This window comes from Cricetulus griseus, chromosome 5 (genome assembly GCF_003668045.3).
Source record: "Cricetulus griseus strain 17A/GY chromosome 5, alternate assembly CriGri-PICRH-1.0, whole genome shotgun sequence".
Classification (NCBI taxonomy): domain Eukaryota; kingdom Metazoa; phylum Chordata; class Mammalia; order Rodentia; family Cricetidae; genus Cricetulus; species Cricetulus griseus.
This window is the reverse complement of record NC_048598.1, coordinates 63213296-63229745: the sequence shown is the minus strand read 5'-3', so window position 1 is coordinate 63229745 and position 16450 is coordinate 63213296. Positions and strand designations below refer to the sequence as shown.

The 16450-nt window shown below is 42.8% G+C and overlaps 1 protein-coding gene across 3 annotated transcripts in view; it reads left to right on the top strand.

Moving 5' to 3' along the window:
• The first annotated feature begins 13588 nt into the window (after positions 1 to 13588).
• Positions 13589 to 16450, top strand: part of Slc35f5 (solute carrier family 35 member F5) — a 34293-nt gene continuing 31431 nt past the window's right edge. Inside the window, exons 1-3 of one of the 3 annotated variants that reach the window (XR_003485754.2) lie at positions 13589 to 13860; positions 14884 to 14974; positions 15103 to 15244. Coding sequence is in view for 2 of the 3 variants with exons in the window: in XM_027417776.2 (XP_027273577.1) it covers positions 13821 to 13860; positions 14884 to 14974; positions 15103 to 15244 (273 nt within the window). In the remaining variant the exon portion in view is untranslated. The remainder of the gene's footprint in view (positions 13861 to 14883; positions 14975 to 15102; positions 15245 to 16450) is intronic. The other 2 variants (XM_035445256.1, XM_027417776.2) reach the window with 2 other exon arrangements.

The window sequence follows — 16450 nt, the reverse complement described above, 5'->3', positions numbered from 1 at the left end:
TGTCAGGGATTATATTGATCACACTAATTAATGCTGGAAATTCCATCCTAATTATGGGTAGGATCATTCCCTGGACTGGGATTCCAGACAGTATAGGAAGGAGAAAGTGGCCTGAGCAGCAGCATGCATTCACTGCCATCCACTGATGCAAAGTGGCTAGCTGCCTCAAACTCTTGCTATCTTGACTTCCCTGCTGTGATGACTGGCTTAGAAGCTGAGTCAAAATAAACCCTTCCTGTTGTCAGGATATTTTACCACAGCAACAGAAAAGAAGGTGGAACACATCATGTAGTTGGAGTAACTGAGAGAAGCTGAGACACAGTGTGCAGCTGGGATAGTGTAAAAATCATGGATTTTCATTTTGGTGTCATGCAATTGTTTTTTTCTATGTGCTTACTCATTTTTATTTTGTCTGGACTAGAGACATTGTAAGCAGTGAGTCCACTGGGAAGGAAAACAACCAGTCCTGGTGTTTTGCCTTCAGGGAAAGCCTTGCTTTTAAGGCAAGTTAATGTTTACCTGAAGAATAGGTGACAACTTCCAGAAAGGACTTGGCATGTAAGTGTAACAATGAGTCTTTCCAGCAAGCCGCCCAAGCCCTGCTGCTGCCCAAGCCCTGCTGCCATGTGGGTGCCTTCTGCCAGGCTGCCCAAGTTTTACCCGCTACCATGTTAAGGTCCCAAGCAAATTTTCTTTTGGGTTCATTGCAAGGGTGAGGGGCAGATATTGGGGGATTGGGAGATGAGAGGAATTGGGGTGTGTGATGGCTATTCTTGGTTGTCAACCTGACTATATTCAGAATGAACTATAATCCAGAAATAGAGGGCACACCCGTGATCCAGATTTTGAGGCCAGAAGACAACATTCCTTTGAACTGGATCTTCAGGCTGGAAGACACAACACCTTAAATCCCCACCTCGAGGCTGGAAGGCACACCTTTAATCTGGGCCACACCTTCTGCTGAAATCCTGTATAAGGACAGTGGAAGAAGGGTTTGTTCTTTTTTCCCTGCTTGCCTTTGCCTTGTCATTCAGAAGACCAGCTGGGACACCCAGCCTCGTGGGACCAAGCAGCTACTAGATTCTTGGACTTCCCTTCACAACTAGCCATTGTTGGACTGCAGCCTGTAAGTCATTCCAATAAACTCGCATATGTATGACACAGAAGCAGGGAGAGAGTGATGGAGACAGAGATTCATTCTATAAGATCTGCGACTCAAGAGAACCCTGACTAATACAGGGTGCATGATGTGAAATGCCCAAAGAATCAATAAAGAAATTATGTGGAAAAAAAAAGAAAAAAAAAGACATGGACTCAAACAAGGTGGAAGTTGAAAAACTAATACCTGAGGCTCTCCTGTATCCTCCATATTCCACTGTTCTGTGGGAACCTCCAGCTCAGACCTGCACAACCTAGAAAGCCCCATTCCTGTCTCCTCTTCAAGTCCCTCCCACTCAGAGAATTTCCAAAGAAAGGGAAGGCACCAAAAAGCCCAGTTCCGGCATTCTTGTCGGCTATGGCAGCTTCTTCCTTGAAGTTGCCAGCTACCCAAATCCCCTCCTAAAGTGTTCAGCTTTTGACAATACTTGGACACAAACCCAGCCTGTGGCAGACACATCATCACCCCCTGCCTACAACCTATATAATCTTCCTACATTAGGGCATGGGGGCTTCTCTGGGACTGGAGAACCTACCCAGGAGTTGCTCAAATCAACCCATTGTTATACTTGTCCAATTTGGCTTCTCTGGCTTACTGCATCAGTAGAAAAACGTATTATTGGGTGACAGAAAATTTATTACCCAGAATATACACACATACAATATAACACACATATACACATATACACAAAATACGGAAAGTAATAGCCACCGTGGTAGATTAGAGATGACCCCTTGTTTTTCTCTTCTGTCATTGAGGGCTGGAATCTAATGCTCCTCACTCTGGACCTCAGCTATAGAGACTTGTGTGAGGGGTGGAACAAAGCACAAATCTCATTCTGGCATTTCCAGAATTAGGTCTTACAAGGCTTGAATCTCCCTTGTAGTTTTTCAGGCCTGATCATAGGCTATGGCCAGACTGTCCCTGCCAGACATCTATAGAGAAACTGCCAGTGAGATGCAAGCTCTGCAGGGAACTCATGGAAGAATTCACACCTTCTAAGGCCAGTCACAGTGTCATGTCAAGTATAGACACCTCCATTCATAGATTCCTCCCTCCCTTTTTTCCTTCCCTTCTTTTTAAACATTTTTATTTGTGTGTTTATGCACATGGGGATCACAGGACAACTTATAGGAGTCAGTTCTCTCCTTCCATCATGTGGGGGTTCCTGCTATCAAACTCAGGTGGTCAGGCTTGGTAGCAAGTGCCATTCCAATACTTCAGTTTTTAATCACCTAGAATACTTAGTTATAATAATTATCTAGAAATTTATCCTTTAAAAAATAGCCAGATGATACTTATAACTTTAAAAAGATAATGCATGAATCATGTAGAACTTTAAAAAGATAAGACATAAATAAGTTCCACATAATTTATAACAACATATGACTTCAGACATATTTGATGTATTTTAATCTATTTTCTTTGCTCTTGCTAGCTAGGAATCATGTGAAGATGCCCCTAAATCTTTCTGTCATGCTTCCCTTTTTCTGGCATGACAGGTTGTTCCAGAGCTGAATTCAAACATTCAATATTTAATTTTTTAATATATAGAAAGAGCCTAATAATCAATTTAAGTTTTAATGCATCTGAAGAGATACAATTTTTAAACATTGAGAGGTTTAATTATTTTTTTTACTAGCAAAATGTATAGAACATGCTTTAAAAGTATAGATTATGAGGGGTTGGGAGATAGCTCTAGTTGGTATAGTGCATATTTTGAAAATACGAACACCCAAATTTGGATCCCTACAATCCACATTAAGCTGGACATGGTGGCATGTGCCTAAAAACCCAGTGTTGTGTATATAGGGACAGACAGATCCTCAGAGCTTGCTAGACAGTCTAGCCATATTGGCAAATTTTTGGTTCAGTAAGAGACCATACATCTATGTAAATTAATTAATTAAGAGAGTGACTTTGGACTCTTCAGGCATACACACCTGTAACGTGGGGTTTTTGCTCCCAGCAGGTACTACTGCCCTTCTTAGTCCCAAAGAAACACACACAGACTTTAATTATGAAACTGTTGGCCATTGGCTTGGGTTTCTTATTGACTAGCTCTGTCTTGTTTATTAACACATAACTACTAATCCATGTATTTCCACATGGTCTTATTTTACCAGGGTATGCTGGACCTGCAACTCCTTTGCCTGCTACATGATGACTGCTCAGTCTCCACAGAGAAGAGAGTGATTTCCTCTTTGTCCCTGCTTATATACTGATTATGCCCAGATATGCCACTTCCTGTTTATCAGTACAGACCTCCTGACTTCTATGATTAGCTAGTGGCAAGTTTCTGCCCAGCTATGTCACTTCCTATCTGGCTAATTAGCCAACCAGTGTTTTATTCATTAACCAATAAGAGAAACATATACAGAGAAGAATGTTACACATAACACACCCATGAGTACACATGACCTGGTACACAAACACATATACCACATACAGTACAAAATAAAGTAAAATAATAAAAGAAATAATATATATAAGGGGTTGTCTTTGATTTAAACTCCAAGGAATGGTCGGGCATTGGTGGTGCACACCTTTAATCCCAGCACTTGGGAGGCAGAGGCAGGCGGATTTCTGTGAGTTTGAGACCAGCCTGGTCTCCAGAGCGAGTGCCAGGATAGGCTCCAAAGCTACACAGAGAAACCCTGTCTCGAAAAAACATAAAAATAATAATAATAATAATAATAATAATAATAAAACTCCAAGAAATGTGTGTTGATTTCAAAGGCAGATTAAGGAACACAGGAACGGTTAAAATGAAGGGAACAAAAATGCCCTGAGATCTGGTGGGAAGGCCAGCCACCCTGGGATGAGAGGTTCTGGCTGGGAACACAGGGCTGGAGTCAGTTTCTTGGCAAGCCAACTCTGGGGCTGCAGAGATTAGATTTCAGAATAGCATCTGTGTCCTTCACCTCAGCTGCCAAAGCCTCAGCTGCTAACCAGTAGCTGGTGTACTTATTTCTGGAAAGACTCCAGGAGTGTGATTAATGCTGGAAAAGAATTATAAGAGTTTGGCTAAAGGCAAGATTCTGGGAGCAAGAATTTAAATGGTTGGACAGGGAAAGAAAGTAGTAAATAAAGAGACAGGATTCCATTTATTCACTGAGCAAGTATTTACTGAATACCTCTATGTGCCAATGTGGGCTAGGTACTGACTACAGAGAACAATGCTCTTCCTCAAGAGCTTGTTACTGGAGCCAAGGGTGGTGGCACATGCCTGTGATCTCATCGAAACAGAAGGTCAAGGTCATCCTTGGTGTCTAACTTTTTACAGAACTGGGAATGTGTCTCAGTTGGTAGAGTGCCTGTAGAGCATACACAAAGCCCTGGGTTCAGTCCCCAGCACCTCATAAATGAGGTGTGGCAGTATATGCCTTTAATCTCAGCATTCAGAAAGTGGAGTCAGGGAGATCAGTGGTTCAAGGCTATCCTCAGCTACATAGGAAGTTCAAGGCCACCCATTGTATGAATTCAACTATTTTATATGTCACACAGAAGTAGAATTATGTAGCACTTGTCAGTCTATGTCTAAGTTACCTAATATTTTTAGCTTCGTTTATGTCATAGAGGACAAAATTCTCTGTTAAAGGAATGCTGCTGTTTTTAAAGGCTACTATCCAACTCTATATAGATACCCAATTTCTTTATGTATTTGTTGATGGAAAATAAGTTGATTACACATCTTAGCTATTGTGAATAAAACTTGAATGAACACAAGAATACAAACAAAATGCTTCAATTATCTTTGGAGGTTTCATCCAACAATGGGACTGACGGATCATATAATTTTAATTTAAAATTTTGAGGAGCCTAAATTCTATCTTCCAGAAGGCTTTCACCTATTGACACTCTCAACAATGGTGTATAAGAAATTCTTGAGATGATCTTATTCCCAGGATAGCCCCAGACTCACTATCTAGTTCCAAAATTACCTTCTGTCTTTTTCAAAAGCTTCATTTCTAATGACTTATTTTTAAATGTTTGTTTATATTTTATGTATATGATGAGTTTTTCCTGCATGTATATAAGTGTACCACATACATACAGTGCCCATGAAGGCCAGGAGGATATCAGATCCCCTAGAACTGGAATTACAGATGGTTGTGAGCTGCCACGTGAGTGCTGGGAACCAAACCTGGGTCATCTAGAAGAGCATTACAGCTCTTAACTAGCTGAGCCATCTCTCCAGCCCCCATTTTGCTAAAGTGCTATCTTACCGTGCTCTTGCTTAAATTTTCAGGGTGGAAACCTGTCTGCTGGTGTTTGGACACCAGCAGACAACTTCTGGGAGTCAGTAGTTCCCATCTCCCACATTATTTTGAGACAGGGCCTCTTGTTTCTGCCATGGTAAGTACTCCAGGCTAGCAAGGTTCCTTGTGATTGTTGTCTCTGCCTCCTGTCTTACAGTAGGAATGCTGGGATTACAGACACTAGCCATCAAATCTGGCTTTTTACAGGGTTTCTTGTGATTAAACTCAGGTTGTCTGGCTTGTGTGGCAAGTGTTTTTACCTGCTGAGTCATCGCTCTGGCCCGCACCTGCCTTTAATTTCACTTCCCTAATGATTAGTGGTTTTGAGAATTTTTTCATATATCTGTTAGGCATTTACTTATGTGTCTTGAGAAATGTCTATATATCATCCTCTAGTTCAGCAAACACCACCCTGATTTGATAGTAAGTCTTGTTTATATGATTTCCTTGAGGCCAGGCCCACAGGTGCTCTCATAATATCACCATACTGCTCGAGTGGACACTTGGTAATGTCCGTTTTACTATTTCTTACCAGCTGGGCATGGAGCTTCACTGGTAGAAAGTTTGCCCAAAAGTGCACATCTCTTACTCCAAAGCCTGTAGGTTCTCATGGCATACAGATCTAATCTCTACACTCTGTTGTCGTGTTTCTAGATCACACTTTGGCCTCCCCAGAGATCACCTGACCAACCTGATTTTCATTTGCTTTCACTGCATACTCACTCTGCTCTGCTAAACCAGTTTTATGACTCTTTGGACACACCTTTTCCTCTTCCTTATACATCTTACACAGACTTAAAAAACACTTTCACCTTTACTAACATTGTACCTCCATTATTAAAAATCAAGCCCAAGGCTGGTGAGGTTGCTCAGTGGTTGTTGTATAAAGCCTTTTCCTGGGGAGACACAACATACACACAGTTCTACTCATGCCAGGTAAGGAATCAAAAATAGGTCAAAGTAATGAGTCTATAAAAGTCCAACTTGGTGAAACAAGAGTTTTTATTAGGGTTATTTATAGGATATAAGTAAGGCGTTACAGGACTAGAGAACACTCATATTCGTTACTAAGAAGCCTACCTCAACATGCTCACTGCTCACAAAAGTTGCAACCCTGACTTGCAGGCAGCTCAACAGGTCCCAAACTCTCCCTTCAGCCACATAGCCACTCAGTCTCCTCCTCCAGCAATTGTTCACTGCTTGTCTAACTTTGAGAAGGGGCATTCCTGAATCCTGTAAGTTTCATCTTTCCCAGACAGGAGAGGTGTGTTTACTGTCTGAGTATCATGAATCTCTCTCCACTTTTCCAGGGAATATATCAACTGGGAGGAAATTTCTATACAACAATGGTAGAGAACTTGGCCGGAATGTTTAAGGCCCTGGGTTCAATCCCCAGAAACACTCACAACCGAAGTTCATATATGGGAACATATCTTGCACTGCTTAGAGATACCTACTCTATGTACATGTACACTGTGTGTGTGTGTGTGTGTGTGTGTGTGTGTGTGTGTGTGTGTGTGTATGTGTGTGTGTACACTATATACTTGTACACACATACGTATACTTACAGTGGCATTTTTTTCATCCATAAATGATGAAATCATGTCATTTTTAGGGAAGCAGATGAGCAAGGGGATCTTCATTTTAAGTGAAGTGAGTCAGACTCATAAAGACAAGCATAACATGCTTTCTTTTATTGTGGGAGTTAGAATAAAATATTTAGATGCAAGATGTGAAAGTAAGAGAGGGATTATGTGGGGACAGGAAGAAGACCAGTGGGAAAGGGCGTGCAAGAAAGAGTAAAGACTGGTGAACATGAACAAAGTACAATGATACAGATACATTTTTAAAAACCCACAGGCTTGTTCCTTCAGCTTGCCCATAAACTTCCCAGAATTTAGGGTTTTATTGCATACAATTACACTTAATACTTTAGGTATCTAAGAACCTCCCAAGTTTATGGAGTCTGTCACAGTGTGCCATTTACCCATAAAATGCAATATACTTCATGTTTTAAAAGAAATATTGTGTAAACAATACGCATGGATTCAAAAGATTGGGGATCTTAACCCACTTAATCATTTCTCAGAAGCAAATCAAAGAAACTGGTACTTCTCTAGCTAGCCATGTGCCCACCATGCTGGTAGGTACTGCAGAAAGTATGATGTCATATAGTCAACACATAAGAGAGGTTGAATGTGCTGGCAGACCCCAGCTGGGGCCCATATAGAAACAAGACTCTGACTCACCACCTCTGCACCAAATACAAAGTAACAATCTGCAACAAATCAATGCCAGGTATTCAGGACCTGACAAATTAACTGCCAGCTTCCCTAGATGTTTCATGTCCACTTAGACTAGACCAGAGAAAGTCAATTACACACCCCTAGCCAACCTTTTTTATATGCTTACTTTTAATTAACTGGTGTCCAAATTGTATCTAACAGCTTCCCAGGTATAGAGAGCATACCTGTATCTTTTTCCACTCCCACCAAAGCTTTCCCACTGCCTTGCTTGCTTTGAGTCACTGCCAAATACAAGTGATACTGGCTGTCTGACTGGCTGGAGCAAGCCTAAATACAAGTGGACCTTTGGCATTCCTGGGGGTCTGGTTCCATTCATACACCAAACTCTGAGAGCATTCAAGTCCCAAATGTATGTATTATTTGCATAAAGTTCACATATATTGCCTTCACCTTCTTTCAATAATTTCTCTATTATTTATAGTACTTAATACAAAGTAAATGCTGTGTAGTTTTTCTGTGTTCATGTGTTCAGGTCATGAATGTACAAGCACTTGTGTTCATAGGCTTGTGTGTGTGTGTGTGTGTGTGTGTGTGTGTGTGTGTGTGTGTGTGTGTATGCGCATGCGCACGTGCGTGTCTACATGGAAGTTGGAGGACAACTTTGGGTCTCATTCCCCAGGTGCAATACTATTTTATTTTATTTTATGTTTATGGATTTTCTGTCTGATTGAAGGTATATGTACTAAGTGCATGCCTGGTATCTGTGGAAGCCAGAAGAGGGTGTTTGATCCCCTGAAACTGGAGCTACATGATGAAGCACAATCCTAATTGGTCTTATCAATAAAAACCCAGAGTCAGATATCAAGGTAAATGCTGAAAGATCAGAGAAGCCAAGGAGTAGCCACACTCATTTCTTACTTCTCCAAATCCTCAGATCCTGTCTATGCCCTACCTTAACACTTCCTGTCTCTGCCCCATGTTATCACTTCCTGTCTCTTCTCTGTACAGACCTCTAGACCTCTATGGTTAACCAGTAACTAGCTCTGTCCTCTGATCTCCAAGAAAGTTTTATTTGTCAGAACACAAACAAAATATCACAACAACAGACAGTTGCAAGCTGCCATGTGGGTGCTAGGAATTGAACCCAAGTCCTCTGTGAAAGCAATAATTTCCACTGAGCCATCTCTCCAACACCCCAGCACTAGGATTATAAGTGTACTACCACCCTTAGCCATTTCTTTTTTAAATGTGGGTTCTGGGGGATAGAACTTGAGTTCTCATGCTTACATGCATGCCAAGTATTTTTGCCCACTAATATATCTTTCTAGCAATATAAATAGCTTTTATATCACATTGCTTAGGGAATAATGACAAGAAGAGAAGTCTTCATATGTTCAATACAGGCATAATTTTTCTTTACCTGTGGCTAGTTAAATTCATGGCATGTATAACCTATAGATACAAGGATGGTTAATGTCTCTGGTTCTCTGCATATAGGTGTTCACTTATTTCCATACTTGGCATTCATGGATTTAAAAGTAGCATTCAACTAGCAACTTAGAGATTCAATATCTAAGAGCAGAATCATTTTAATTTCCTAGGCCTCAAACTTAAACTGTAGCCTTTGAGATTGATGTACTAGAGAGTCAGGGAGGGACTAGGCTGGACACACATGAATTTAAATTTTATGGCACAAATACTTTAAGGGAATTGTATTCACTAGACTGCATTATTGGGATGTTTTGAAAGGTGTCACACTCAAAACCTGATGGATCTTAACCAACTACAACAGATTTCACAGGGCCTTTTAGAGGGATCAACTTTGAAGAGTAAAAAGGAAACTAATAGAAAGATCAAGCCTGTGAAACTAGAAAAAGAGTTACAAGCAGATAGGAATGGAGACAAGAAAGGAATTCTTTATCTGAAATGATCAAGAGGTAGTAGAATGCTCAAATTTATTTAAGAAATATTGACTACCAGCTCTGTGTTTGGTGCTATTCTGTACATTGGGATTTTGGGGGAAGGGAAAGGCAATGACACATGATTCTAAGACTTCTCTTCCATATAAGAGATGGAGCTGGCCAGGAATGGTGTCATGTGCCTGGTGGTTCCAGTTACTCTATAGAAGGAAGGCCACTTGAGCCCAGGAGTTTGAGAACAGCCATAAGCAGACATTATAAATAGTAGTGAGCTTGCCTAGCATATGCAAGTTCTAAGTTTGATCCCTAACTCTTTGAGGGAAAACAAACAAGCAAACAAACAAACAACAAGGACTTGAAGCTACCAGACCAGATGACAGCTATTTTCCAAGAAAGACCTTCAAGTGACTGTGGATTTAACCAGAGTTAAGGAATATGGATATATACATTGGACAAGGATGGGAGGATTGCCTGAGTTGGTCTGTGTCTGAATTAGAATTACTATTGCTGTGATCAATGCCATGATGCTTATCACAGTTCACTATCAAAGGACCCATATTACAGTTCATCATCGAAGTCAGGACAGGAACTCAAGCAGGTCAGGAACCTGGAGACAGGAACTGATACAGGGTGTCAAAGAGGAGTGCTGCTTAATGGCTTGATCCTCATGGCTTGCTCAGACTGCTTTCTTATAGCAATCAGGACCACCAGTTCAAGGATGAACCACCCACTATAGGCTGGGCTATTCCACATGAGTCACTAATAGAAAAAATGCCCCACAGTTTTGCCCAGAGCTCAATCTCATGGAGACATTTTCTCTATTAAGGTTCCTATCTCTCAAGTAACTTGAGGTTGTGTCAAATTGACATAAAACTAACAGTCAGGATGGTACTGCAGCGCAAAAACCATAGCAGATGGGCTGTGCTCTCCCACGTTAGCCATTAATCAAGAAAACAGCCTATGGGCCAATCTGATAGAGGAATTTTCTCAGCTTCCTCTTCCCACACCCTGGCTTTTGTCAAATTGATCAAAATAAATAAATAAATAAGTCTAACCAGGACAGCCTGGTTTTATGGAGCAGTCTTGGGGAATTTCTTTCAGACAATGAGGGAGGAAAATATTACAGGAAGAGCTAAATTAGTTTTGAGACTACATGAAAATAATCTACCTAGAACGATTTTATCTCCCAAACAAACACTGCACCACTGCCATGTAGTAGGTGCTCTGGGAATACATGGTACAGTGGTTTGAAAGAAAATGGCCCACATAGGCTCATAGGGAGTGGCGTTATTAGGAGGTGTGGCCTTGTTGGAGAAAGTATATCAAGCAGGGTGGGCTTTGAAGTCTAAGAAGTTCCAGCCAGGCCTAGTGACTCAGTTTCTTCTTGCCATCTGTGGATCCAGATATAAAACTCTCAGTTCTTTCTTCAGCGTCATGTTTCCCTGCATGCTGACATGCTTCCCACCATGACAATAATGGAGTAAACCTCTGAAACTGTAAGCCAGCCCAGTTAAATGTTTTCCTTTATAAGAGTTGTCATGGTCACTGTGTCTCTTCACAGCAATAGAAATCCTAAGACATATGGTAATAATGGTAACTTGTATGTACATACTAGGATTTTAATAAACCCATATTCATAGATGAAAAAACTGAGGCACAGTGTTGGTAATATAACAGGTTTTCAGAACCCATGTGCTGGGAGTGATAGAGTTGCTTTTGATCCCAGCATTCAGGAGGCAGGGGCAGGCAAACCTCTGATTTCAAGGCCAGGCTGGTCCATAGTGGCTTCCAGCCCAGCCACGACTATCAAGTGAGATGTTATCTCAAAAAACAAGAAAACAAAAACCCCTAGAACCTACTTTTCTTGATTCTTACATCCTTGACAGGTTCTTACTATGTACCTCCAGCTGTCCTGTACCTCACTATGTAGACCAATTTGGTATCAAACTTAGAGATCTGCCTAAATTAGGCATGTTCCATCATGCCTGGCCACGACTTTTAGATCTTGAGAGATTGATTTACCATGGCCCCCACCCCAATACATCAGATATGTAGCATAAAACATTCTTAAGTATACTATGACGCCTAACAAATGTTAATGAAAGAGAAAAACTAGTGCTGGGGTAATATGATTTATGCCTATAACCAACCCCATGTAGTAATGGCTATAGTTTTTCCCCTTTCTTTTGAACAACTCCAAGAAGGAACACATTCCAGGTGTGGAGTTGATGGACCCAGCTCACTTCTACCTTTTTGCTCCCAAAGTCCACTTACTATATTGTTCTTGGAAAGAAGACAGATCAGATATTAGACAGGTAAGAACACACAGTATGCTTGATCCTTGATCTTAACCAAAAGGCCAAGCAAGTATGGGTTGGTTTGTGTGTAGGAGTATACCTACAAAGGCCATAGAGCATTAGGCATCCTGCTCTGTCATTCTCCATCTCATTTCTCTGAGAAAGTTTCTCTTACTGAACCGGAAGAGTCTGGCTCCCACAGTGCTGGGGTTACAAACATGCACGTGACCAAGCCCAGTTGTTTACATGGGTGCTAGGGATCTGCACTCAGGACTTCATGCTTGCACAGCAAGGGCTTTTTTACCCACTGAATTATCTCTTAACCTCCAGCAACGAGTTTCTCAATGGCTGAGAGTGTTTGCTGTCAATCATTTATTAGAATCTGAGCAGATAACACAAAATGCGCATCTTATTTTTAGTCCCTAGACTATGTAGACAAAAGATTTAAAGAGAAGGGGCGAACCACATTATGACATTTTTATTTCTTTGCCACATTTGATAAAAATGTTAACAATGCAGTTCTGGTTATGGGAGCCTTAAGTGCCGTGTTTGTTTTCTAAATACAAATCAAGATGCTGGTCAACTTTTCTTTCTTATGGGAGCTTCAAGGCACTTAAAAGTAAAAACAAAATCCCGTAATTTTAGTCATACTAGCATCCGTAGAGGTCTTCCTATGTGTCACAAGCTGACCTGATCCCTTTCTATTAGCTAATTTATTTAGTATAAACATACAGGCGCGCGCGCGCGCGCACACACACACACACACACACACACACACACACACAGAGGCACTGACATGATTCTATGCTCTTTTGGATGAGGAAAGTGAGGGCCAGGGAGATGAGTAACTTGGTCTAGACAACTTCTAGCTCCAAGAATGAAAGTCTAGTTTACGTACAAAACGATCCAGGAATCCAAAGCGTGCCAAGCCACTCGGCCGTCGTTTTTATAAAGGGTTACTGGCAGTATGCAGCTTAAACTTCGGAGGAAATGCTGCAGCCAACTTTAGCTTCAGGGTGGGGCTGTAGGGATAGATGTCTGGCCGCTTGGCCAGGGATGGACTCTCCCTTAGACACCTCCGCCCGCTTCCCTCCGCTCTTCTCACATCGCTTTTCCTTCGCGTCACCGTTATGTCTCCACGCCAGAAGCCTGCCCGGGGCTGGAGCTCCCATTTGGGAAACATCTATCTGGAGAAGAACCCTCTGCTAGTCTGAAGTCGCACCCAGCGTGACGTAACCCGAGCGCCTGCTTGGCGCAGGGGGGCGGGGCCACAGAAGCCGACTGGGTCGGGGCGGGGCCTGCTGGGCAGCCTGGGGGCGGAGCCCTGAGCTGACTACCCAGGCCTAGGGCAGGGATTGTCGGCTGGGGGAGGGGCCAGGATGGACGAACTGTGGGCGGGGCTTAGTCTGTGGACTCGCTGAGTGATAGGGAGGGCGTCACCTAGTTGGTGGACAAGCTGGGGGCCTAGAGTCTCCAGGATGGGGCCCAGAAGGGTGGGGTGGTGCCTGTCTGCCGGGGTGTTGGAGCCGGTTGATCTTCTCCCTGCTTAGCCTAGCTAATTGGTTGGGGGCGGGTCTACAGGTCGGGGTGGGGCCTGGCCGACTGACAGGCCGGGGGCTGGGCCTGTTGGTTGGCCAGCAGTGGGCAGGGCTTGTTTGGCCAGAAATGGGCGTGGCCTGGCTGGCTGACCGGTCCGGGGCGGGGCCTGGGCTTCGGCCGCAATCGGGGCCTCCAGGCCTGTCGCTGCCAGCGGAGTCCGGTGGCCTGGGTCACTCCCCTCTCTCCCGGCCGAGTGCTGGCCTGAGTGACAGCCGCCGCCCGGTGCCGAGGGGGCGGCGCGGCTTCTGAAGTTGGGTCTGCAGCGCGGCGCGATGTCGGGGTCTGTGCTTGCGGTGTGAGGCGGCGGCGCTGGGTGGCGGGCCGGGTCAGGGCCGCTCATGGTGCCGCCACGACTCCATCGAGGGGCAGGAAGGCCAGGTAGGCGGCGGGCGGGCGGGCGTCTGCGGCCATAGTGGACGGGTCAGAGTCCTCTCGCCCCTCACGAGGTGACACGGTTGGTCTTCCTTACGCCGTTTCCTCGTCAAGGGGAGGCTTCCCTGTACCAGCTGTTTTCCATCGTCCTCTGAGACTGCAGCCGGGGGTGTAGTGACCAGGCGGGTGGTGAGCGAGTAAGATCATTGTCCTCACGTGAGGACATCACTTCCTGTCAGCGAGCCTAATCCACTGGAGATGGGGCATAAGGACACTTTTTGATGCTTGCACGCGTGTCTAGACTGCCTGGGGGCGAATATCCTGAAGGGAGATTCGAGGGAGTTCTGTTTATGAGACTTCGAGGATCTGTTTATGATACTCTTAAATGTGCCATATGTTGAATGTTGCTTTTTTTTTTTTTTTTTTTTTTTTTTTTTTTTTTTAACTGCCTGGTATCCAGGACCTCTCTGAGAGTAATCATTTTCTTTCTTTTGGGTGTGTATGGGGGTGGGGCACGGGAGGTTTCATGTATCTGAGACTGGCTTCAAACTCACTGTTTGAAGGTGGCCTAGGGTAACCTTGGGCTTCTTATCTTTCTGTCTTACAGGCATGCTCCACCACACCTGATTTATGCAGTTCTGGGAATGAACTCAGGGCTTTTTGCATGTTAGGCAACTACATTACCAACTGATCTACAACCCCAGCCTGTTTTTTGTTTGTTTTGTTATTTTGTGATAAGGTCTCATATCCCCCATGTTGGCCTTCAACTTACTATGTATTCTGACTGACCTTGAACTTCTGATTCTACTGTCCCCCTATTTCCCAAGTGCCACTTTGTCCAGTTTGGGAAGGGCTTGGAATGGAACCCAGGACCTGATGCATGCTAGGGTAGCATTCCCCTACTGAGCTACATCCCCAGTGTGGTTTATGTTGAATACAGTTTGATCGTCTTTGAAGGTGAAGAGTAGAAAAAGATGTGATCTTACACTTGAAATTTTCCTAAGCATAGTTTCTGTGGTGCTGTTTTAGGTGGTCTAAGTTCTTCACCTCCATTTAGACTGAAATCTGCCAGGTTTGCCGTCGGTGCATTTGAGGATCTCAGAGACGCCCTGGCAACAAGGTAAATTCTACACTACATTGTGAGCAGTCACTAGCAAATGTCTCACATGTCCTTGTACCGGGTTTCTGATTTTTATGTGGTTCTATTAGAGGAGACTCTAATGAGATCTCTGCTTTCTCAATGAACAGACTGCAGATGGTTTGTGTATTTATCATGAACCGTGTGAACTCGCAGAACAGTGGCTTCAGTCAGCGCAGGCGGATGGCCCTGGGGATAGTGATTCTCCTGCTGGTTGATGTGATCTGGGTGGCATCTTCAGAACTCACCTCGGTATGTATCTCTCTACCAATGATGTTGCATTATGATAGTATTAATGCTGGCCAGTAGTATTTCACTGATGATACTGCGGTAGGACAACAGTCAGTGTCAACCCGTAGTATTCCTCTGTTCGTGCCTCATGCTTCTAAAAGTGGTATTTTAATATTGTTGAATTCTTTGTTTTTCTTTGATACTGTATTAGTGTCATTTCAAGTGAAGACTGAGATGATGCTATTTGTTGTTTCCTAAAGTTATAAAAGCTTTTTATATGTGCATGTTTGTGTCTGTGTATGCCCATAGGTGCCAGAAGGGGGCTTCTGAGTCCCTGGAACTAAAGTTACAGGCAATTGTGAGTCACGCAACATGGGTGCTGGGAGTTAAATTTGGAAGGAAAAGTAAACTCTTTGAACCATAGAGCCATTCCGACATCCCTTCTTGCAGTTTTCTTACATTTGTAGGGAGCGTTACTCAGAATATATTTTCTTACTATGTAAAGGTGTTTTTTTTTTAATCAAAATTGAGTTTATTTTTTTATAAATACTATTTTCTAGTGAACAAACATTCACCAACTAGTAGAAAGTAGGAACACTTTGGGTCTGGGTGCATAGCTTAGTAGATTGCTTACCACACATGAATAAATTTGAAAAAGAGTATTATTGGAAAAGTAAACATGAGTTATCCATCCAATTTTTCATGTACAAGTCACTGTTATTCTCATGCATACATTTGTGAGTCCACATTTATGTGTTTGCTGATTCACATATTTTTATGAAACTTCCAGTGTATGATTGGCTGAAGCTAAGCATGTGTTAAGTGATGTCTATCTCCTTTGTAGTTTTGTGGTACTTTGTGTTTTCGTACTTTGTATTTGCATACTTCTGTTTGGTTAGTGATTTTTGTAAGAAGACAACAATTTTTTGTATGTAATATTTATATTTATTTACTTATTTGGAGTATATGTATATTCATGTGACACCCATGTGAAAATCAAAGGACAGTTTGTGGAAGTCAGTTCTCTCCTTCTACTATGTGGGTTCAGGGGCTTAAATTAATGGTATCTGGCTTGGCAGCAGGTACCATCACCCATGGAGCCATCTCACTATCACAACTTTTATTTTCAGAATTCATCACATAGGACTCACATATTGCAGTCACAAGGAAATATCCAAGAGGGAATTTAACTTTATAAAAGGCATTTAAATGTCAGGGCAGGCCATT